The 22770-nt window shown below is 40.1% G+C and overlaps 1 protein-coding gene across 3 annotated transcripts in view; it reads left to right on the top strand.

The window, feature by feature from the left end:
- The window catches only part of MXD4 (MAX dimerization protein 4), a 38326-nt gene extending 22538 nt beyond the window's left edge, over window positions 1-15788 (top strand). For all 3 annotated transcript variants that reach the window (XM_005517890.3, XM_014261770.2, XM_014261777.2), the window contains exons 4-6: window positions 8675-8789; window positions 11819-11978; window positions 12960-15788. In XM_005517890.3, the coding sequence (XP_005517947.1) occupies window positions 8675-8789; window positions 11819-11978; window positions 12960-13108 (424 nt within the window). In that variant the 3' untranslated portion in view covers window positions 13109-15788. The remainder of the gene's footprint in view (window positions 1-8674; window positions 8790-11818; window positions 11979-12959) is intronic.
- Window positions 15789-22770: the final 6982 nt, after the last annotated feature.

The raw sequence follows: 22770 nt of genomic DNA, 5'->3' as shown, positions 1-22770 counted from the left end.
GGAAACTGTCACTATATTCAGCAAGGAGCTACTGGAGGGATGGGTAATGGAGGGAGAGACAAAGGAGGCAACATGGGCAGCAAGGTATTCCCTCTTTTAGGAGTCAGCAGCTTCCCTCTCACAGACCAGTCACTATTCACCTGTTCCCAGTTTGCATCTCAGCTATCTTTCTGTGCACTGCTGCCAAGAGGCTTAGCTAGCCAAAAATGCATGCATTTGTGGCACTCCAGATGCTTCCATTAACTTACGTGTACTGAAAGATGTAGGAGCAAGTTCTGGTTCCATGTATATGTTTTAAAACATGAACAAGTGGCATCTTTTGGAAGGTGAAAAGGTAAAGATCAAGTGTGGAGTCTGGACTCAGCTAGTGGGCTGAAGTGGGCTGAAGGGAAAGTAAACAAAATGCACTGGAGCTGCTGTAGTGTGCATTTAGATATAGTGTAAAAGAACTAAAATATTTTTCAGAGTGATAAAATGTGCAAAACATGGAAATGATAGGCTACGTTAACAGGCAGCAGAGATTTTCTTCTATTTCCTTAGCATTAGGAACAGCACCAGGCGTTGCTGAGAAGTTCTCACATAAAAACTTGCAGATAAGTTCAGAGCAGCGCTGACTCTCAGAGAGTTTGTGATGGTAAGAGGCACTTGCAGCAGTTGTTATCCCATGTTTGGACACTTCCAAGGTGTACCCCAAGACCACTTGGCTGCCAAAGCAATGTGGCTGCTTTCAGTTTAGCAGAGCAGATGCACACAAGTATTCAGCATGCTGGAAATGCATATTGAGGATGAAACTCACAGTTAATACCACAGTAAATAAAGCGGGCTGTTGCATTTAATTCACTAACAATCACTGCAATTAGGCACTGCCACTCTTCCTGCCTGTTCGTTTTCATGCGGGCTTTACTGCTGAATTTAGTTGCAGAGGCCCTCTGAGGTGTTAGACACAGACAAAAATGCCTTGGATGAATTTTCACCAGTGCACAAACTTCAGGCATTAGTTTTTAACATGAAAAGGACCCCCAGCTTACTGCAGAACACTGGTGTTTGGTTTATCTTCCCCTGGATAATAAAAAGCCAAGAGGTTTGCTGTAAGAGCAAGACTGCATTTTCTGGGTTTGACTCCAAGGCACTCAGCTGTGAGCAAGCTTTTCACACATCTCGGAGCAATCTGCACACTGGGTGCCTTGCTATGGTACAGTGCTTTAATACTAAGAGGTTTTCTTTCCTTTTCACTAAAGCATATTTGTTGCGTAGTTGAAATAGATTGTGCAGTTCAAGTGTGAGCTAGAGCATCCCTTAGAAAAAAAAGAAGCATTTGAGGTATCCTTTGTAGAGGAGAAAGTATTAAAAGCATTTCTGAGTGAAATAAATCTGAAAGAAACCGGATTTTTATTGCAGTGGAGGGTTGTTATCTTATATTATGTTCAATATTTTGCTAGAGATATGCTAAATACTGTCTGGACCATTAATAATTAGGTTTCTTTTGAACCATTTATCTGATTGAATTTCTGTGATTTCATAAGATGGAAGCTTATAAATAATCTCTTTAAATGCATTTGTAAACAAATGTGTTTTAATTAGTACAGTCATCTTTGGTAGCTTATAAAAAGTCTTGTAGAGCTGTAAATATGTAATTCCTGACACTTTAATGAAAATGTTAGCTTAAAGAGGAGCAAGGCAAGTATGCTTGAGTACCAGCTTCTACTAAGCAGAGTTGGGTATATAATTACATGATTACCAACACTGTATATGCCACCATGATACCCAGGACTACGTAAAATAATATGAACATATTAAATTTTCAGTACCATTAAAATAATTTGCAGCAAAATCCTTTCACCACGTTAGAGTGTGACTGTGCACAGAATAAAAGTGCTGCAGCCCTTAAAAGATGTTGCCTTGATGTGTCAAGCTCCAGTAGGATGGGATTGAAGCTGGTATCAGAAGGCAGGCAGAGTTTCTCGCCCTCGTTTTACCTTGGTGGCAGGTGAACCCTGAAGTTACACTGGGGAAGTTTTTACTGCTGCATTCCTGCATTTTTTAAAAATTTTGAAATAATGATGTTTATGAGTAATGATGCTGTCTCTGTTCATCCTTACCCAGTGCATGTCACAAAGTATCATGAGCTTCTCTTTGCTGATTCTGTCTAAAACTCAACTGCCCCCTGTATGCAGGTGTTTGCATTTCATAAATAAATCCGTGAAGAGTCTTCCTGTAAAAACACGACTGTCTTACAATTGCAGTTAGCTCACTTCTGTATTTTATGCTGAATGTCATGTCTGGCAGGAGATAAAATCACCTTGCTTTAAGGAGGAAATACAATCAGTAGTTCACTGCTGGTGTCTCTGACCCAAAGCTGCGGGCTTGGGCCAGACTATTTTGGTTCATAGTGTATCTGGATAACATTTGACTCCAGAAGTGAATTTTTGGTGCAGAGATTCTTCTCTGACTTCACCCTTTGCATGTTATTAAGCCAGATTACATAGACATTATGCAACAATGAAAAATTTAGTAACTGCTCTATATTTAAACCTTTGTGTATTAACTTCATTGCACAGCACCAGGATAGGTTTGAATGTGGAAAAAAAATGTGAAACATTAGAGAAGGAATATGAAATGCTTAGGTAACTCTGTCCAGTTTGTAATGATGCATCTTCTAGATTAATTTCAAATACATTTCTATTCTTTGAAGTCAGGGTTTAGTTTGTACTGAATTTGCCTTGTGATAGGGTCTGATGCTGTCTGGTTTTTAGACCAAAATGGTTAATGTACAGAAATGACAAATTTTTAGTTTTTACATCTATTTCAAATAGATGTGAAGTTATTCTCACTGGTGTGCCTTGTAGTGGTTGCATTGCCTCAGTTTGACCTGTAGTGTCCTTTTCTTTTCAGAAGAGCACCAAACAAATATACTTAGGAGTTGATTCGAGAGTATGTCAACCTCCTGTACACAGAGCTAGTTTAGTGGAGTAAACTGGGACATCTGACAGACACATGTTCAGTCACACAAGTGTTTTTAGCACTAAGGCATCCTACAGAAAGCACAGGGCCTACTTGTGAGGCCAGCATTGTTTCATGCCTGCTTCAGTGATGCACTGTGGTGAGAGGTACAATGGGCTGTGCATGTGGAAGCAACAGCATCGTGTCTAACCCAGCCAACCTCTGCTGGAGCCAGCGTGAAAGGAAATTCAGGGCATGCAGTGTGGGAATATGGACATTTAGTGGCTTTTTGGCCATTTTCTAACCTTCCACATCCTTGCTGCCCATCAGCTGGAGATGCTGCATGTCTAAGGTGCCAGTATGGCAAGGACAGCTCCACTGCCAGACTGTGCAATCTGCTAGGTGTGGACCAGACAGAACTGTTCTGGCCCACAGGATGACAAACTGCTGATAGAGTTGCTCCTTCCTACAGCCAGCTCTGGGTCAGCAGAGAATGGGTACATGTGAGAGTCATTCTTGTGCTCCATGGGGGCTGTGGAGTGAGCCGTGGAGGATGTGCAAGGTGAACACTTGTCATGAATTTGACTTCTCTGTAGTGAGTTTTATGCTCTTGCTCACAATTGTTCAGAAACAGATGAGCATGGCCCATGACACTTTCAGCAAGTGACCTCTGGCAGTCAGGAACATGATGCTAGCAGTGGGAACTGTTTGTCTTAGGGTGCAGCTTCCAGGAAATGCCTACCCCGTGCTACCTGCCATGAAGATGTGGAGGGCTCTTGGAAGCTGGTCTGCAGGGAGTGCCCAGCTGGGGTGGCAGGATGGACAGGCACACATTTCACAGGAGCTCAGTGCTGTCACCCTGTATCATGAGTGTCTGTGGCCATTTAATGTCGGCAGGCCTGAGGCATTCCATGCTGAGGACTGAGCAGCCTGTTTAGGATATGCACCCTGCCTTTGCAGCTGGCTCTGTGCAGCTCAGTGGCCTCTAAATAAAGCCAGTAGATTTACACTTGAATGGTTTAGGAAACACACCTTTGCTGCTGTCAAAAAACTGTGTGACTGTTGCTTGAACAGCTATCTGCTGTCTGACTGGCTGCAGGCCATTTCTCTCTGCTGTGCTGGACCTGAAAAAGCCCTGGAGAGCCCTTGTGGAAAGGCTGCAGTGGATCAGGTCACTCCACAAACCTACCAGCATTCTGTCAACCAGAGTAGAACAGGTTTAAGCCACACAGCTGTGGATGTTTTGCTGGTACATGAATGAGAGCAATCTTGTGAGTCAAATGCTGAAGGGTTACAGGCAGTCTTGGATTTACATGTTCATGGACATGAATGTGTGTCTGTGAATGTTTATGGCTCTGTCTGGGTAAATCTTCAAGAACCTCCGTGGTCTGCCTTTCTGGGCAACCTATTCTGATTGTGCACCACAATAAAAAATTTGTTTCCCAATGTCCATCCTGAACCTCTGAATTCACAGCCATTGCCTTTTGTTGCATTATTTAGCCCTACAGAAAAGCATTTTGTTCCCATTGCAACCGCCTGTCAAGTGGTTGTAGGAATTTCTTGGAGTTGTTGCAGTTTCCTTGGAATGAAGATTATCCAGGGTGAACAATGGACTTTCTTGTTTCTTTTTTTTTTTCTTTTTTCTTCTTTTTTTTCTGCATCTTAGTATTCCATTTCTTGGAGTGCTGCTTGGATATCCATCTGAGATTTCATATATGCAGCAAAGCTTATTGACTATTATTTAATAGACTAATTTAACACAGTTTTGAAATTGATTAAGGTCAAAGATCATAGTACACCTTTGTATGGCAATCCTTTCTTTGAGAAGTGGTGAATCTGCCTTTCCATAGCTGAACACTGGAGCAAACTGGACTCTCCAAGGACTAGAGTCAGTGAGTGGTCTTCCTGTGATGGTCTTCTGGTGAATGTCCTTGTTCTACAGGAAAATTCTTAATACCACCTTTTTGCTGCTTTGTCCCTCCATGTTGTGGGGCTCCAGGGTTCATTCTGCCATGGGCTCTGAAACCCCTGCCTCTGTTGCCCATTCTGGCTTACAGGAATTCAAAACCAGTTAAAGGCAGTTCCTGCTGGTAGCCTTTGGGTCAGTTGTCAGCAGGTGGCTTTGTCCTTTACGTGAATATGAGGAACCACCGGACAGCTGCTAGACAAAGCCACTGCCCTGGAATGCTGACCAGCCTGGGCCTATCAAGCACTAGAAAAGCTGTAAAGCAGACTCAGAGGACCCTGCCGTGAACTTGCTTATGGAGAAACACTGGAGTCTTGAACATCTGAAACCCCTTTATCATCTGGCACAAAGGACAATGTGATAAATCAGACTGGGCACCCATGCACCTCTCCATATGTGGGGCTACACCCAAAACAGAGAGCTGCAGGCTTGATTTGGATTTCAGATTTTGGATGGCACATTTTAGATCCCTACCTTCCCAGATGAAATCAGTACCAGTGATGAAGGGGGTATTTCTGTGCATCCACCTGAGGTGAGGAAAGTGCCCTCTTCTGCCTGGTGTCCAGTCCTGATACCACACTGGGTGTGGGCAAAGGTGTAGCACAGGGGTTGGAAGCTGGAGCAGAGCATAATTACCCAACTTCAACCACATTTCATGCACAGACACTGCTACCCTGTTGCTCTGACACCAGGCTGCTTATTTTTTTTCCTTTCTTCTTGTTATTTTTGTAGGTGGAATTTAAGGCGTGAGCTGCAAAACACAAAGCAGCTCTGGCTGTGATTACCTCTGTGAGTGCCTTTCCCTCCTTCTGTGGTCGCAGGCAGCCGAAGAAAAGCAAAAGCTGTCAGGTCCCTGCAGAAAAAGAGAGAAATTAGTGCTGGCAGAATCTGTATGAGACAACTTCTCTGCTGTGAAGTTTGAGTCCCTTGTTCCTGCTGGTGTGATCTGTTAACGTAACATGCCTGAAATGTTTTCTTACATTCTTACAGTTTTTTCTAAGATGTGCAAGATGAAAAACGTGGGGATGTTTACTCCAGCACCAGAGGAATTGTGGTGGGCTGGTTTTCTTTTTGTGCATTTACAATCTATGCCATCAATTAAAATATATGAATTAGTCACATAAACATGTTTGCATTTATGTCAACATCTGTGTAAAACTTATGCTTTAAAGTCTGTAATGGATTCATAGGTGTTGAGTAATTAGATGAAAGAAGAAGTCTCTTTAAGAAAAAAAGGTGAAGTTAGAGGAGGTCTTTCAGCAAGTGTGTTTATTACATGATATCAGTATTGGCTGGTAGTACTGAAAAAGCCTTAAAGCAGTTTTGTTAACATTCAGATCTTTTCATTCTTACTGGTCACTTAAAATACTCTTCATAGATTCAATCCCATGTTCTTCATGGCGCTTCTGTGAAGTCCTGCTCTGCTGGGCTGGCAGGTAACATAAAAGAGTTTGTGCTTTAAAAAGGCACACAGCCATGCCCCTGATCCTTGGTGATATTTCTGTGAACTCCCCAGTTGACGGCAAGGAAGCTCACTAAAGCCTTACTTTCTTCTCCCTGTGGTAAGCAGACTTTCCTCAAATAGCAAGAGGCAGATTAGTATGTAGTCTGAAGAATTCCAGAATTAATACTAAGTAAATCTCAGATCAACAGATCCTTATCAGATTTTTAATTGCTCCCAGTATATTGATCATTCCATTTCAAGGTGTTTACCTCTCTATCTACTATTTGGTACTATCCTTCTCCTGTTCCTTCCTATATCCTCCTTCATCTTCAGTCCCCACTTCCTTGTCATCAGTCTAAATACAGTTGCATCCAGGCTGGGCTGAGTGATGCAGACTCATGTGTATGTTCAGAGGCCATTTAGGAAACAAAAAGATTATTTGAATTTAGTCCCTGATGCAGGGTTTCGTATTTAAAACCCAAATCCAGCCAGACAGTTGTTAGAGATTACAGACACAGAAATAAAAATTTGCCTCATTAAGATTTTCTGTATAAATACCAGTAGTCCCTATTGTGGGTATTTCACCATTTTAAAGATTAATGTCCCAGTTTAAGGTAGCAGCCTCAGGGGATCTGAGGGGGCTATTTTTGTGAATACTTAGGCCAGTCTTTGTTGGTGTTGTTTAAATAAAAGCATTTAGATGCTTAAGTTTAGAGCCTTGTATTTAAAAACAAACCTAGGCCTAAACAAAAAGCCTGTCATCAGTTTTCTCATGTGAATCACATTTTCACCAAAAATCCTTTTTCCCTAAATGGCTTTTGAAGAAAAATTAGAAATTTTATGGAAATGCTTTGTGATTTCTTACCTAGTACACTGCTGATTTTTAGGCAGAAAGAACTAAATGTGTGAATATGTAGTCATTACTGTTCTGTATTATATTCTATTTTGCTTTGGGTTTTTTCACCAATAATTCTGAGGTTGTTTTCACATTGCACTAATAATTCCAATTGCACATGTGTAATTTGTCATTTGGTGCATATTAAATCCTGTTCAGCTGCATTTTAAACACTGATGCTGGACTGTGGTTCTGAACTCATTGTTCAAAAGAAAGTTCATTCTCAACCAGAAGTGTTGAATCCTCTGCAGTGTTTGTTTCCTTCATGCAGCATTGAGCAAATTTGAAAAAGATGATTATTCACCTCACACTTGTGATCTGCTTCAGTTATTCTTACGGCTGTGAGGGCGGTTTCAGCTCCAGGTCATTGCTTTGCTCAGTCTGTAACAGGCTGGCAGAAAGGCTAATAGCAGATATTCATGGGAGCACTTCCACATCCGTTTCTATCTCATTGCAGAACCGTGTGGATTCCTGTTCAAGGGCTGTGAATCAAAACCAGAAGAGATTTTCTTTAGGATGTAACCGTAGAAATGCACTCGCATGCTGTTCTTTGGTTGGCCACTGCCTTGTTTTGGATAGATCAAGCAACTGTTTCATGGACTGTTGTATTACCAGCTGCTTTCTAGTTTGGGAAACATTTGTAGAAATAGTACTTGGTTCATCCTCTTTTTACTGATAGATTAATGGCAGTAGTACAGGGGAGATTGTTGAGAGCAGCAGTAGTGATACTCGCAAGAGAGTAACAGAGAAAGCAGGACCCTGTTGTTGAGAAATATGGCTGGAAGTGTTTTTTCTTGTCTGTTTATAATAAACACTGTACAGTGAGAGGAAGAATGTCTCCTTCTGGGGGGCTGTGGGTCAGTAGAAGAGAGGAGAAGGGGCATCAGGACCTCCCTGTTAGAATACATTGTTAAACCATGGCTGGAAACAGCTCTGAGCTGTGAAGAGCTGCACGGATGCCGTTGCCTTGCATAGCTAGAGTGTGTCCTATTGCAGCAGGCAGGGGTAGGAATGGGGAGAGGGGGATCAGGGTCTGCAGCTGCCCACAGCTTTGTCTGTGCCTTCAGAAATCACTGCATTGGAGCAAAATCCCAGGTTTTTTTTTCCTTACCCAGCCGTAAGTTGAGTGTGCAGCCTTGCCTGGATGTCTCAGATCTCTGAGCATACTCCACTTTGGGTAAGATGGGACTGACCAGGCTGAGCAAACTGCTTTGAAATACAGGTATGAGCCTCCTGTCTGAGTGTGCCAAGCAGCATTACTGCATTTCAAGTGACCTTTCAGTCTGAAACTTTGCCAAAGGGAGGGGAAAGGAAGCCACCATTGACTCGAGTTCTGCACAGAGATCCTGCAAACAGATGGTGTTTGCATATAGGATATTCTGTTCGGGTGCAACTCCACTACAACGCTCTTCGTTTTTAATGATTGCAGGCGGGCTAAACTCCGGCTATATTTGGAACAGCTAAAACAGCTTGTGCCTCTCGGGCCGGACAGCACCAGACACACCACTCTAAGTCTGTTGAAAAGAGCTAAGATGCATATCAAGGTAAAAACATTCATCCATGTTTTCATTTCTTTTAAGGGAGAATCTTCCAGAATGTGTATCCATAGAGAGGAAACAAATTTTCACACAAATTCCATATCCATATGTCCAGTCTTCTGGATTTATTGTCCTTTATTACTTGCAGGGATTTCAGTCAGTGTCAAAGTTTAGTGTTTTGCAATTTAGCATCTCAAATATATAAAACAGTGGGTTTGTGATTACTGCTTAGTGTTAGTAAATACACTAACTAGTGTATTTAACCATTTACACCATAATTAAAAAAATCTGTCAAACCTGTTCTTTGATTAATAGATTTATTTTTTAAGAACTGAGCAAAATATTGCGTTGTTTTAAATGTAAAAAGCCAGATCCATTTATGATGAAAAAAAATGAAATCAAAAAATTGTATCTATTACTGAGCCTTATCACCATCAACATTTTGTTGACCAGATTCTCATTTAAATGAAACAAAAAATTAAATGCAATTTCTCGTTAGTTGCTGCTTCCCTTGTTACAAGTTTAAAACAAAAAACAGCCTCAAATCTCATCTGTGATCCAGCAGCAGTGCAGGTTCTACATCTGCACAGGTAATTCAAAGGAAATTTTTCCTCAGGCCTCCTCTCTCCAAAGACACCTTCACTCCCATATTCACTGTCATTGTTTTCAGGGAACAGGGTTATATGCAGAAATAAGACAAAGAGGTATTCAAATGTAGAAGTTAAAGAACAGGTTTCTGCTGCTGTGTCCAGGACTATAATTACTCATCTGGCATTTTTTCAGTGTTACAGAGAAACAGGTCAAGAAAAGTGTCAGGCAGAATTGAATGCTGCCAGTAATCTTGGAATATTTTGGAGAGCAGCCTGCTGATGCACAGCTTTAAGATTCACTGCAGTTACAGAAATAGGTGTGATTCATAGGAAGAATTATAGATTAATTTAAACAAAACCATTCTTGTGAACAAGTTTACAGAGCTACTTTTTCAGCACTTCTAAGCACATTCACTCCAGCTGGGCAACCCCTGTTTTAACCATTTGAGATTTTGGCCTCTTGTTTATAATTCAGGCTAACATGCATGAAAGGCACTGCATGTGGTTTTTGTCTTGGGCTGCCCCCCTATCATGGGCTTATGCATACAAATTGAAAAACTGTTTTTACAAGTGGCGAGCGTGCGAGATTAGCCCTGTAGTTACCATTTCAGCTGCTGATAAAAAAAGCTGGGAACAGATTCTTTCCAGATCCGTCTTGCACAGCACCAAGTACTCGTTTTCTGAAAACCGAGACTGGAGTTTAACTTTCTTTTTAAGATTTAAATGAACCTGCCCTAACTGGGTTAGCATTTAATTGCTCCCCTTTGTCAGGTCAGCTCCCTCCCCTGCCCTGCCAGAGCTTGCCCGTGCCCCGCTGGCATTTCAAACACAGTCATTAGTTCTGAACTTTTCACACACGCACGCCCCCCATATATTGAAATCTGCTCTGAAAGATTGGACAGTTTTGAGTCTCCTGGATATGAATCACTGAGTTCTTTCCTAAAATAGTTGTTAGAATTTGGGATTGCAGCCAGGAAAATACAGGAAAAGGAAGTCTGATCAATTGGGCACATTTGGTTTGTTGTGTACATGGATGTACCAACCCCTTTTCCTATTATAACATTGTGTATCCACCTATGATGAGTATCTGCAGAGTGTATTGGTTGGGAGGGGGCTTAAAATGTGGCGGAAGAAGGTGGATTTCATTGAGCCAGGAAACTGCCCTGTTCAAGAGCGTCAATTATTTTTTCAAACACCTTTATTTCAGGCTTGCATGGGAACAGCAAAATCTCTGAAAGGGTTTTATTTGTGGTTTGCTGTGCACTGTCCCAGCCTGCTCTCCTCAGAAAACCAAGCCTAGGTTCATTCAGATGGCAGGGAGGAATCTTCAGCAGCTGTATTCACTCCCTGCACATCTCCTAAATCTCAGTGATCGTGTAAACACAGCTCACAGAGAAATGCTCACTCTTATAAGTGCTTTTACTGCTACAACCTGTAATTTACTGCACCAGATAGATAATATTTTTTTAATAATAAAAGGTGTTTTGATTTGTGTAACCTTCATGCTTTTAATCCCATCATACTCTTACAATTTTTTCCCTGATTATATAGTCAATTTTTTTAAATGGCCACCAGTGATTTGGAAGAGGGTTCAGTTCAAATACTAAAAGATACTATTCCTGCTACTGCATTTGGACCAACAGTGCAGCACATTTTACTGGGTGTGAAGTATTCTTTTTATTTGCAAAATTAATACCTGCTTTTATTCTGTCAGAGGGGAGATTTTAGGTAGATATCTGAAGAATCCTTTCACAGGCTGTTTGCTCAGAAATTTTGGATTAATACCACTGACTTTGTAGGTGATATCACGGAATTATCATACTTGCTCTGCAAAAGTTCAAGGAAAAAAAAAAAAGCAAGAATAAAGAGAGTTGTTAGTAAATTCATCCTTCTATATATAATCGATGCTGCTAATTGTTAATGAAGCTTTTTAAATGCTAAAATTTTCCATGGCCTGCAGTAGGAGGGAGAACATTCAGAGGCTCACGATGGTTCCTTTATGGTGATAGGTGAAATAAGAGACTCATCTAAAGAGGCGTTATGTTCTCACTGAAACCTGAGCTGTGCTTGAGTTATCAAAGATGATGCTGGTTTTGCCCGATAAAGTGATTTAAATATTCCCCACAACCAAGGCAACAATAATATGGTCTTAGCCAAGGAATGCCTGCTAGTGGCGAGAGAGTCTTTGAGGGATTTTTTTATTATTCATTTTTTCACCTGTAACCATATATCTTACCGTGAAACAAATTCAGCCTGCTAAAATTGTACTGACCTCTACAGAATGCTAACTAAAAAACTGAACTTTTAAATTTAATTTTAACTTTATATTAATTAATTAAAATATTTAAATTTCTTTCAAATTTCTGTTTGCGAGAAGACCTTAAGTTACTTATTCTTTGACATGGCTACAAACTGTCAGCTTAATGTGTTTCTCTCCCTTTTAAGAAATTGGAAGAACAGGACCGAAAAGCTCTAAATATTAAAGAACAATTACAGCGGGAGCACCGCTACCTCAAGCGCAGATTGGAGCAGCTATCCGTGCAGGGCATGGAGCGAATCCGCACTGACAGCATGGGATCAACAATATCCACTGACTCTGAACAAGGTAATTGAGCCAGGCCTTCCCAAAGGGGCCTGCAGGAGCAGGAAGGAAAAGGGAAGTAGGGAAACAAGGAAATGTCATTTAGAACTAAAATCAAGCTTTCAACAAAACCCAGGCAAAATTATTCCATAATGTGATTTGAAGAGTAAAAAATTAACACATCTTTTTCACATTCTTTGAAAAATGGTCTTTTTCCTAATCAGTTTTGAAGCTGTTAATACGGTGTGTATTTTTAAATCTATTTATCCTGCATGTGTTTTTTGCCAGTTTTTTTAACAATTCCTATTTAATGTTTTGATTTTTTAGTGTAATTATAGGTAAGACTGGCATAATATTTTCTTGTGAAAAAAAAGTCTTATTGGGCTTAATTCATTTGTGTGAATAAATTATTTCCGCATCATTTATTGTGAAATTTTAAAACATTTTCTGTGCAACGATCACCAAGGGCTCTCTGCATTTGTTTCTTATTTAAGACAGCTCGTCAAGCTGGCTGTTGCCATTTCTTATTTTCCCATTTGGAAGTTTTTCTGTGCAGAACAGTCACCCAGGCTGGCTGTTTCAAGGCTCAGGGGGGTTGAATGGTCGGTCTTGGGGCAGTTCCCTGGGACCACCCAACCACCCAACCATGCAGTTACACCATGGCCAGCCAACACCTGCATGGTTGGAATTACTGTGGGCAGCACTGCAGTAGGACAGCCTCCGAGGGCCACCCTTTTTCTAAATCAGTGTCTAGCTGCAGGTTAGAACAGCTCTGGGAAAGCATTTGGTATTGATGTTATGCAGTATATTTATGTGGCTGAGGACAGAAGGGATTTTAATTCTCAAGTGCACAAGATGATCCTTTCCTCAGTAATTAATGTGCCAGTCCTTTTTTTTTTTTTTTTTAAATTATGTGATTCAGGTTTCACCTGGATGTTGATTGACACTGGCCCATGACTAGTTGCTACAACTTTCTGAAAATGTTCCTTCTTATGTTTTCTTTAGAAGTAGACATTGAAGGAATGGAGTTTACTCCAGGTGAAATGGACAGTATTGGAAGTGCCAGTGATGCTGAAGACCACTACAGTTTGCAGAGCGGTTCGAGTGACGGAGGTTACACACATTCCCGCAGACTGAATGCCAGGCTCTCATAGTGCCTGAGTTACCCGCTCAACTCAGGACCATCTGACTGAAGCACTTATATATGAATATTCCAGAGGTGTCAACTGCCACTCTTCCGGGAAACCCCAACCACAATACTCTGACATGGAGGTTTCTTACCCACGGTTCCCTGCACTGTAACCACAATATTAGATATTGTAAATCATGGGTTTGCTGCAGAGAACTGTGGTTAGGTACAGTTGTGACTTAAAGCTAGCTTGATGTAGCCATCCTGCAAATTAAAGGAAATAAATTATGTCGTTCCATTCAAGAAGTATTAAATTCAAATTGTTGGAAGCATGATGTAAGGGGGTTTGACAGTTTATTTTGATTTTGCAGAAACCATTTTCAAACATGGAAGAATAAATGAAATCTACAATGTGTTAATGATTCAGAGATACAAAAACCTAAAAGTACTTTTTGTGGTATTTTTTCATGAAAAAAATACAAAACCCAAAACATTTTGAATGCTGTATAGTGGGCTTCATAGAGTAAATTCTTTCAGCAGCTGTTGTTTGGGTGAAGGAGGCAGATAAATCTTCAAATCTCAGATGATCTTTAGAAAAGGTCATATTTACAAGTCACTACTGTACTTCAAAACGGGGGAAAAGCCAGCTCTAATAATGACTTCATGTGGGATGATCTCAACTTTCTTTTGCTTTTTGTATTCAATATCCAACCAGCAGCAAATCATTCTATCCATGTTAACGGGAGCAGTAGAAACCAACATGGCAGTTTTAACCTGTTACCGTGGAATGGATGACATTTGAAGCATTTCAGTGGTTTTATGGGTTGTTGTTTTCATTTCTTTCTCTGAAGAATACAAAACTCAAGTGATCCAGTTTGTGATAGTTAATCTTTTCTTGCAAGGAAATGAAATCCGTGTGCTTGTATTTTTTTTTTCTTTTCTTCTATTTACACATGTCAATACATTTTTATGGAAGGCATGGCTTAAAATTACAGTATTCAGCTAGAAGATAATTAATTTTTTTTCTTTTGCACACTATAATTGCATTTTCTATTCTTAAAAAAGTGCAAAAAAATTAAAATGTATGCTGTAAAACAGCAAAGTTTATTTAGTACTCATCAAGCTGTTCAGAACATATTTACCCAAATTGTAGCAATACTATGAAGATGTATTTTAATACAACTTCTGCTTAGTGAAGTCATTAGAGCTTGGCTTGCCGGGTAAGAAAAAATGGACCAGTCTTTGCATTATCTGTTTAAAGAAGGTCTTTTAAAAAAATAAAAAAAAAGAAGAAAAAAAAAAAGAAAAAAATGAAAAAACTAAAAAAAAAAAAGAAAAAAGCTATAAACACTTTTAGGGAAGTGATTTTAGCAAGTGTAGTCTATATTTCCTGTAAGAGATTTTGTATTATATTTTCCTAAATGTTCTCATTTACTTGTATAAGGAGGGGAATGGTACAGACCCAGACCAGAGTCTCAGGGACTCTTCACCTTTGTCATATTGTGCCTTGGTGACCATTTATGTATGCCTCTCCTTTTCATTGTTTAAAGGACGACTAAGCTTTGTTTCAAGACCCTCTGTTCAAATGGTCAGTTGTCCACCTTCTTACGGATGAAGCAGAGAGGTGTATTTATATCTTCACCCTCTCACAACTGATTCAGTGTGGCTTTAAGTAAAATCATGAAATTAGGTTTTGGTGCGAGGGTTAATTGTCTTTGTATGAGCCCTCCCTTGGATTCTTCAGCACCCTAATCTATTTTTTGTTAGCTTATAAAGTCAGGGTCTCTGTGAGACCAGCACTCAGTGGCTTGGGAAACACAAATGTGTACTGTGTAAGGCTATGGGATGTCCAAGTGTGGTGCCATTTTTAGCATTCGGATACAAGACCTCATGACAGACTGACCATAATGATCAAAAGCAAAGGTTCGGTTGTTCTTTCAACATCTGACATATGTGTCCTCCCTTTGGCTCTTACAACACGGAGTAGAAATATGAATACATTTTGTGGCAGCTTACAGATCCTTGTTTGCACTCTCGCTTACTGCTTGGAACTTGCCAACAAGGAAACGTATACATTTAATTTACATAACCTAACGGATGGCCACCCCTACTTTGGCTCTGGGGAGGGGCCTAAGGTTATCAACTCTGGCAGCTGAATAAGAAAACAATTAACCTTTTCTGTGATGCAGGTTTTGGTATTACGTTCTATACACCTTGCATATTACTAAAATCCTCATTGTTGGGGAAAGCACACAGCAATATACTCATTGTGTGTAGCTGACAAGCAGCAGAAATTACTAGCTCCTTTGGTGCATATGTAACTAATTTCCAAATCATGGAAAAAAAAAATATAAGAGTTTACTTTAACACACGACTGTTAACAGGAAAAAAAAAAAAAAAAAAGAGGCTAGTATATTGTTGCTGTTCATTTATTATATAATGAACACATTCATGGATTGTAAAGTGTTTCCTTTCATGACAAGCAGCTCTTGCACAGAACCTCCTAATGAAAAGAGATTTGAAACTTACAGAAGGAAAAACGAGACTTTAAATTGAATATTATTGTACCTTAGGTCAACCTGAAATTTTCCTTTTAAAGATGAATGTGCTAACTTAATGAGTTCTTCCACGCTGGGTATCCATGGCTTTGTAGATCTTATATTTTCAATAAAAATTACTCGAATAATCTTGAGTGGAAATGAAAAGGGTTTATTTGTTTTTACTTTTTCAGTTATTACAGCTGGGAGCTATTACACTGGTAAAGAAAAATGACACCATACTGCCTGTGTCATTCTCCCTCAAGCACAGCCCAATTTAAGGTGGAATTTTCAGGCACAGCCCCCGGACAGCAGCAGCCCCTTTAGAGGCAATGGCACAGCAGTTCCTAGGGTCAGGTTTGGGGGCTGGGCTGTCCCCCCCAGCAGAGCTGCAGTCCCATGGGGACAGTCGGGGCTCTGACATTCCTTCAGGTTCTGCTGCTGAGCAGCCAGTGCAGCACTGCCTGTGGCCACAGCACCTTGGGATGCAAGCAGTGTTATTTTTATTATTTTTTCTCAGCTGGACACTTGTGTGTGTGCCCCGTGCGTGTGCACCAGTGTCTCTGTGCCCACAGTGGGACTGCAAAAAACCAAACTGTTTGCTGCAAGATTAAATCCTGCCACCACCTTGGCAGCTCCGCTGTTGTCATGACCACACTTTTAGCAGGCGAGGAGGTGCTACTGCTCAGTTCATCCATTTCCTCTGCAGTTGCCACATCGGAAAAGGAGTAGGGACAAGATTACAGGGCTGCTAGGTCGTTTTCTTCTGCGGAAGGGGCTTTGGAGAGATGAAGTCATCGTGGAGTTCTTTTTATGGAGACGTAGAGGTTTGGCCTGTTTCCTGGGGGAGAAGAAAGAAAGGGCTTTCCCTTGCAGCACGCAGGTGTCGGAGGATACACGCCTCTGCACTGCTCCTGGATTAGTGCTTCCTCCAGCTCCGTGCCTGCACTCTGGCATCACCGGAGGGAGACACAAAAAAAACTGCCTAAAATTGTTAGTTCCTTCTGCATATTCTCTGCTGCAATTCAGAGGATGAATCCTCCTTCACATCCATCCTCTCTCAGCCCAGCTTGTACCCTGCCAGGCCCATTGCAGCTGATTTATTTATCTTCTGAAAAGAGCAGGTTTGGCAGTAGAAGCTCTGCAACACATTATTAACCAGAGAATGGATCCTGTATTGTCTTCTGCAAAGAACAGACTTGGTTCAGAGTCAGTTTTAGCAGGTTAAAATAGAAATAAAAAAGCCTCCCAAAAATCCATGAAAAGGACAGTTTTCCATGTGGGGTATATAGATGGACAATCCTAATTTATTAGTATAAGATTTGGAGTTGAAAAAAACTACTTAAAATCTAACACATCTAACTTGATCTAACTTACAGAATTAAGACTCTGACTTCAGTGGTGTTATATTTTTTACATGGATGAGTATGGGTTCAACTATACCACTTGCATATAATCAAGCAAAAAAAATGTTACTCATTGATCTACAAATTAATTACGGTGATAAATACCAGTATGCTGAGCATCTGAATGTACACTTTGCATAACCTGTTTCAGTGGATGAACTTAAAATGCCAAAAGAAGAGAACTGAGCAACAGAAAGAGGTGAAGTTACAAGTGGGCTCTGCCTGCAGACCTGCTCTGGGCGGGTACTTCTGCTTTTCCTGGAGGTACTTACAGCAGTCTCTGCTCTTGGCCAAGTGATTATTTCACCATTTTACTAACTTTTTGGCAGACTGGTAATTAGTGGTGAAATTTTTCATCCTTGCAGATCAGCCATGTGGAAAGAAACATATTTTTGAAAAGAACCATATCATCACTGCTTTTAATTAAGTAATATTAATTTTATACATTTCATTTTATGATGTTGCTGATAAAGAAATGGCTTCAAAACAAATTAGTCTTTTATAAATCTGTTAAATGTTTTTAAATGGTAGAGGCCATTGGTTGTGTGTGGCATGAGCCAGTAACAGTGCTGATATTTAATCCATTAACTTACACTTTCCAAAATTGATGGAAGAATAATTGAAACCCTTTAGGAACCCTTTAAGGAAGAGCTGTACTCCCTACAAATACTAATGGGGCAAACACAGAAATTAATGTTGCCAGCAATGAAATGAGCCAATTTGCTTAAGTGTCTGTCTAAATGCACTGTTGTTAATTGGTAGCTGTAAAGAAAACATCCAAGTGTGTTCCATAGCTACCCAGTATTAAAATGCAGGGGATATATGAAACAGAAAAGACCATTTGGTCACCTTGGCTGTTCTCTCTGCCTGAAGTATTGTAAAGAAGCCCAGGAAAGGATTCCTGGGGAGGCATGGCCAGCCAGAAGCTTGCCTACTGGCAAGGCAGAGTGAAGGTGCCCCAAGTTCAGAATTCCTTTCTTTCATTTTGCATGAGAGGCATAAACTGTGGTTACACAGGATTCATGGCATTGGGATGGGTCTGTGCTGTATGGATGTTTGAAATTTTGGTGCACATGAAGCACTGACTGAGAGCCTTCTGCTGCTTACTGGTAAAATTGTTACCTAAAGATGTTAGCGAGTGGGTTCTGTGCCAGAGCCTCTGGGTCCCAGAGCCAAAGGAATGGTTCATAGTCTGTGAGATGCATTTTACTGTATTATACAGATCCATTTGTACACACGTACATGGCACTTGCTACGTTCTGTAGCACACGGAGTATTGTGTTGTATCATTATCTCATCACAATATAAATACAAATTTTTATACCTTTTTGTTGTGTTACTCAGGTTTCTTTAAACTTTCATCACTTGGTTTTTGTGCATAGTGTTTCTTCTCTTTTCAGTTCTTTACATACTGCAAATCTTTACATGTCAGCTTATTTCATGTCAGCTTATTTCATGTCAGCTACTTCATAAGGAGCTCACTGAATTTCAGCAATTAAAATTAATAGCACGGTATGAAGATTGGGGTGCTACTTAGAGCTCTTTTACACACACTGGCCCATTGAAACCCCAACAGTCATTAATCTTATTTGTCTCTAACCATGGGTGCTGTATAAATTTCCACTATTGCATTTCTGAAGACAAACTAACCTGTTTGCAAAGTGCAAATTGAAATACATTAGTGTCCGTTCTAAGTAATTATACTTGAAATCATTTCAGCTCTGTACAAGAAAGTGAAAAAAGCATTAAAAGGCAGCCTACATGTTCTGCATGTTTATTTTGCCAAATATGAAAGTCACATCACAAGTGATTTGCAGCCAGACAAAAACGAGCATTTTAGCTGATGAGAGATGAGAGGAGGCACGAGCTGAAATCATTCTGTGAATTACATTGTTTACTCTCAGCTGCAGTGTGTGATATCCCCTGGTTTGTGTGTCAGATTGTCACGCATGTTGTTCTTAAATACAGTGATATCTTAAAAATACAGAAGTAGTAGTTTTCTGTTGAAAGCATGGCCAGTAGCTAGTTGATACGTTTATTTTTGATTTGACTAAGCTGAGCTGCTGAATCAGTAAGATACTCATAAGAATATATGTGCAAAGCATAGTAAACTAATTTTTCTATCAGTTTTATCTGAAATTAATACTATCACAAAATAAACATAAAATACAATCTAGCGCTTAATAACTTACTATAAATTAATCTCCAACAGAAAAAAATAGCTTTAATAACATTTTAGCAGTGCTGTACTTTGTGACAGTACCAGTTTTCTCAACACAAGAAGAGCATTGAGTAAAGAAATTATTATAAATGTGGTGGCACTATTTTAGTTAATTCTGTACAGTTTATGATCTGTACAGCTTTGTTTATGACATTTGTCATATCATGCCATTTGTTTATAAGAAAAATAAGTTTCCTCATTTTGCTAATCATGAATGTTTCAAATTTAATACTAAACATTCAGAAGCTTGCCTTACCTATCAGGGTTAAAATTGGGGGTTTCATTCAAAACAGGATCAGGAGAGTAAACAAACAATTTTATAGGAAAAATATCCCTTTGTGCATTATATATTTAAATATGTTAGGAGTGGTAGGCCAAACGTGTAGGTGCTTCTTGTATATTTATGGTACTGAATCCAAAAAAGCTGAAGGGAACTAATCACTTTGACCTGCTTTTTTTGGGACTACAAGGTCTCAGAATGAAATCTACCATTCCTCTATATTAAAGATAAATGCACTTGGCAAAGAAAGCAAGCTGGTGCCAAATTCCTGTCTTCTGACTTTATAATAAAAGTTCACATGGCATTTCAAAAGTTGTGCTTAATCCGGAACACAAATTTGCTTAAAGCAATGAATTGCATTTTAGGACAAGGTGTTTCCAAAGAGTGACTGTTGTTCGTACAATCTGCAGCAGGGACCTTTGCAATCCTGCTGCTGTGAGCAGATGTGCAGTATGATGCAAAATCAAAAACCTTCTGTACAGTTACAGTTCACCAGCTAAAAGCCTATTTCCTTGCCTCCTCTGTGTTGATTTTTTTTCCCAAAACAAAACCATAACCAAAACAAAACCCTGAAGCAGTAGCAAGCAAACAACTTTGAGTTTTCCATCTGACAGATGTATCCCAGTGGGAGGGTTTAGACCGGGCAGCTGCAATGCCTATGAGGTGGCACTGTACTCCTTGGCTGTTTGTTACAGCCTCGGACGATGGGTAACCGAGAGCTCCTCTCTGAGGTGTCCGGCACAATGATGTCATATTTTGCAGTGGAACAAACATAACATGGTATGGATGGAATACTGCAGAGCTTGCAGACATCCTTCCAGAAATGTTTATGCCTTAATCTGCTGGAATTCACCGTAAAATGGCTTGTAAAGGCAATATGCTATCTGAGCAGCCTCTCCAGTTCTAGGAAACAGATGCAAAACAACTGCTCCTAGAATGGAAAAAAAGGGTAAGGTAAGCCTTAGTTATGTTTTGACTGAACACAATAACAACAACAACAAAAAAAGAATCAGAGGAAAACAATCTTGATCCAAAAGGAGCTGCAAAAGCAAACACTGATGCACATGGGTCTGAGGCTGGGTGGGGAAAGGGGCTGTCAGAAATTCTGATGATATGTTTGTAGAAGGCTGTTGTTTAATCTCTGCCCTAAGAGCTGATCAATGGTCTAACAGATGAAAATTTGTTTCTCTTTAGAGGCTTGTTCTTTCAAAATAAGAATTTTAAGTGCACAGTGTTCTGACCTAAAATATTTCAATTCTAGCCTGAATTCCTATGCCAGCGGGGATTATGAGATCATGCTGTCTGTCAACTCCTCTTTCGTCCATCTGTTCCCCTCCTCCTTTCCTTGATAACTTCTGAACCTTCTGGCTAATTTTCACCAAATTTGACAAAGCAGAGATAAAATGGAGCCTGCAATTAATAATCCATGATGAAAACTTTCATGGAAATTCCATGTCTGGGTAGAAAGAAAAATAAATTATTTCCTGCATTGAACATAGCCAAATTGAGCTCTTCCCTGTTTTCAAGAGGTGGCCACTGGCCAGCATGGACATAGCTCCAAACCTGCTACAGAATGAGCATGTAGTGCTGCTTTCCCAGGGAAACATGGGGACATAGGTTTTAGGAAAGGCCATGAAGGAGATGGGACATCATAGCTGTGTGAGTCTGGAAAGAGGATGGGGAACCAGTCACACATGGAACTGAAGGCATGAGTTGCAGTAATCCAAGAAGACAATTTGATATACTAAAGACAGGCAAACTTTTATCAGATGTATTTGTGGACTTCATTGGCAGAGCTGCCTTTGTACAGCATAATTTAGGAATTTTTCTAGGTGTTTAAAATTAGCAAATTTGCTTTTATGCAGGCATTTTTTACATGAGTAACACTGATATTTATATTAAAAAAAAAACAAAACCCCAAACCACAACACTAAAGCACAAGTCTGCAAAATACCACTGTAGGAGAAGTTGATTTTGGTGCAAGTAACTGACTGAACTGAAACAGCAGGGCATTATGAAATAAGCTGGTGAAAGCTTTTGCTCCTTCCCTGTTGGACAGGCACAATGCACTCTATCTGCAAGATGATTTGAAAACTTCAGCCAGCCTAAATTGCAGCTGCAGATCAGGCTGTAATCTGATGGGGAGGAATTCAACACTACAGCTCTTTTTGCCCATGAAAACTCACTGCCAGGTCAGGGTTTAGTCTAAAAATGTCTTGCACAGACCACATTATACCAGAAATCAGCATTCTGCACTTTGCAAGTGATACAGGTGCTGATTTTGATCAAGAAAACCTAATGTGAGCTTTTGTTAGCTGTGCTAAGCTGCAAGGTTGCTCATTTCCCTGTGTTGGTTCATTTCAACAATTGCATTAAGTGAGATTAGAGAAGCTGCACATTTAGGACAAGTAGTGGAAGGGCTCAACCACCCACATACGGACTGGGTCAATGCTTCATCAGGGTGAAACGTAAAGATAACATTTCTGGATACAATAAATTATTTCTTTTTAGAATAACTGGCCATACGAACCACAACAAAAAAATGCCATTCTGAATTTAGACCTCAGCAGTGCAGAGGATCTAATTCAAGAGCTATTAGAGGGTGAGCTGCTCAATTGTAGCAACCACAATATAATTAAATTTAACACTAAGATGAATGCAAGACAAATAAAGCAAACAAATACTCAATTTTAAGAAAATAACCTATGCAATAATGGGGAAAAATGCCAAAAAAACCCCTAAATGAGCAGTTCCAAACCAAGAAGCCTGCAAACACCCAGAAGGCTTAAAAATACAGTTCTAGAAGCCAAGGTAAAATGTCTGACGTAAATAGAAAAACGTGGCATAAACCTCCCCCCGCCTTGCATGACTCAATGAGAAATTTAAGGAGGCTATTGCAAGGAACATGGGGAAGCCCAGGAAAATGTGGCATGCGAAATGTAAAGAGGAAGTGAAGACGGCTAAACTTGAGGAGTGGTTGATGAAGGATGCTCAGAGCGTTAGTGACAAGTTTACATGATGCTTGTCTGAGAGCCAGCCTTTGCAAAGCAGAGGTTCCACAATCTATGTCGAGAGCTTTCTGGTAACTTCACAGGCAGCAGCAACCAAAAAGCCAAGAAAACAGGGAGCATTGTAAAGAAGGCATTGGAAATGAGGGTTCTGTAGAAAACCTTGGTAGACCCATGCCCTGAGGATTCTGTGCAGTCTTGTCTGCACCCTGAGCAAGGCACAGCGATGCTGTAA

This window comes from Pseudopodoces humilis, chromosome 6 (genome assembly GCF_049639895.1).
Source record: "Pseudopodoces humilis isolate 2021_Gansu_Grassland_sample_001 chromosome 6, ASM4963989v1, whole genome shotgun sequence".
Taxonomy (NCBI): Eukaryota; Metazoa; Chordata; class Aves; order Passeriformes; family Paridae; genus Pseudopodoces; species Pseudopodoces humilis.
This window is presented reverse-complemented; position numbering and strand designations above follow the sequence as displayed.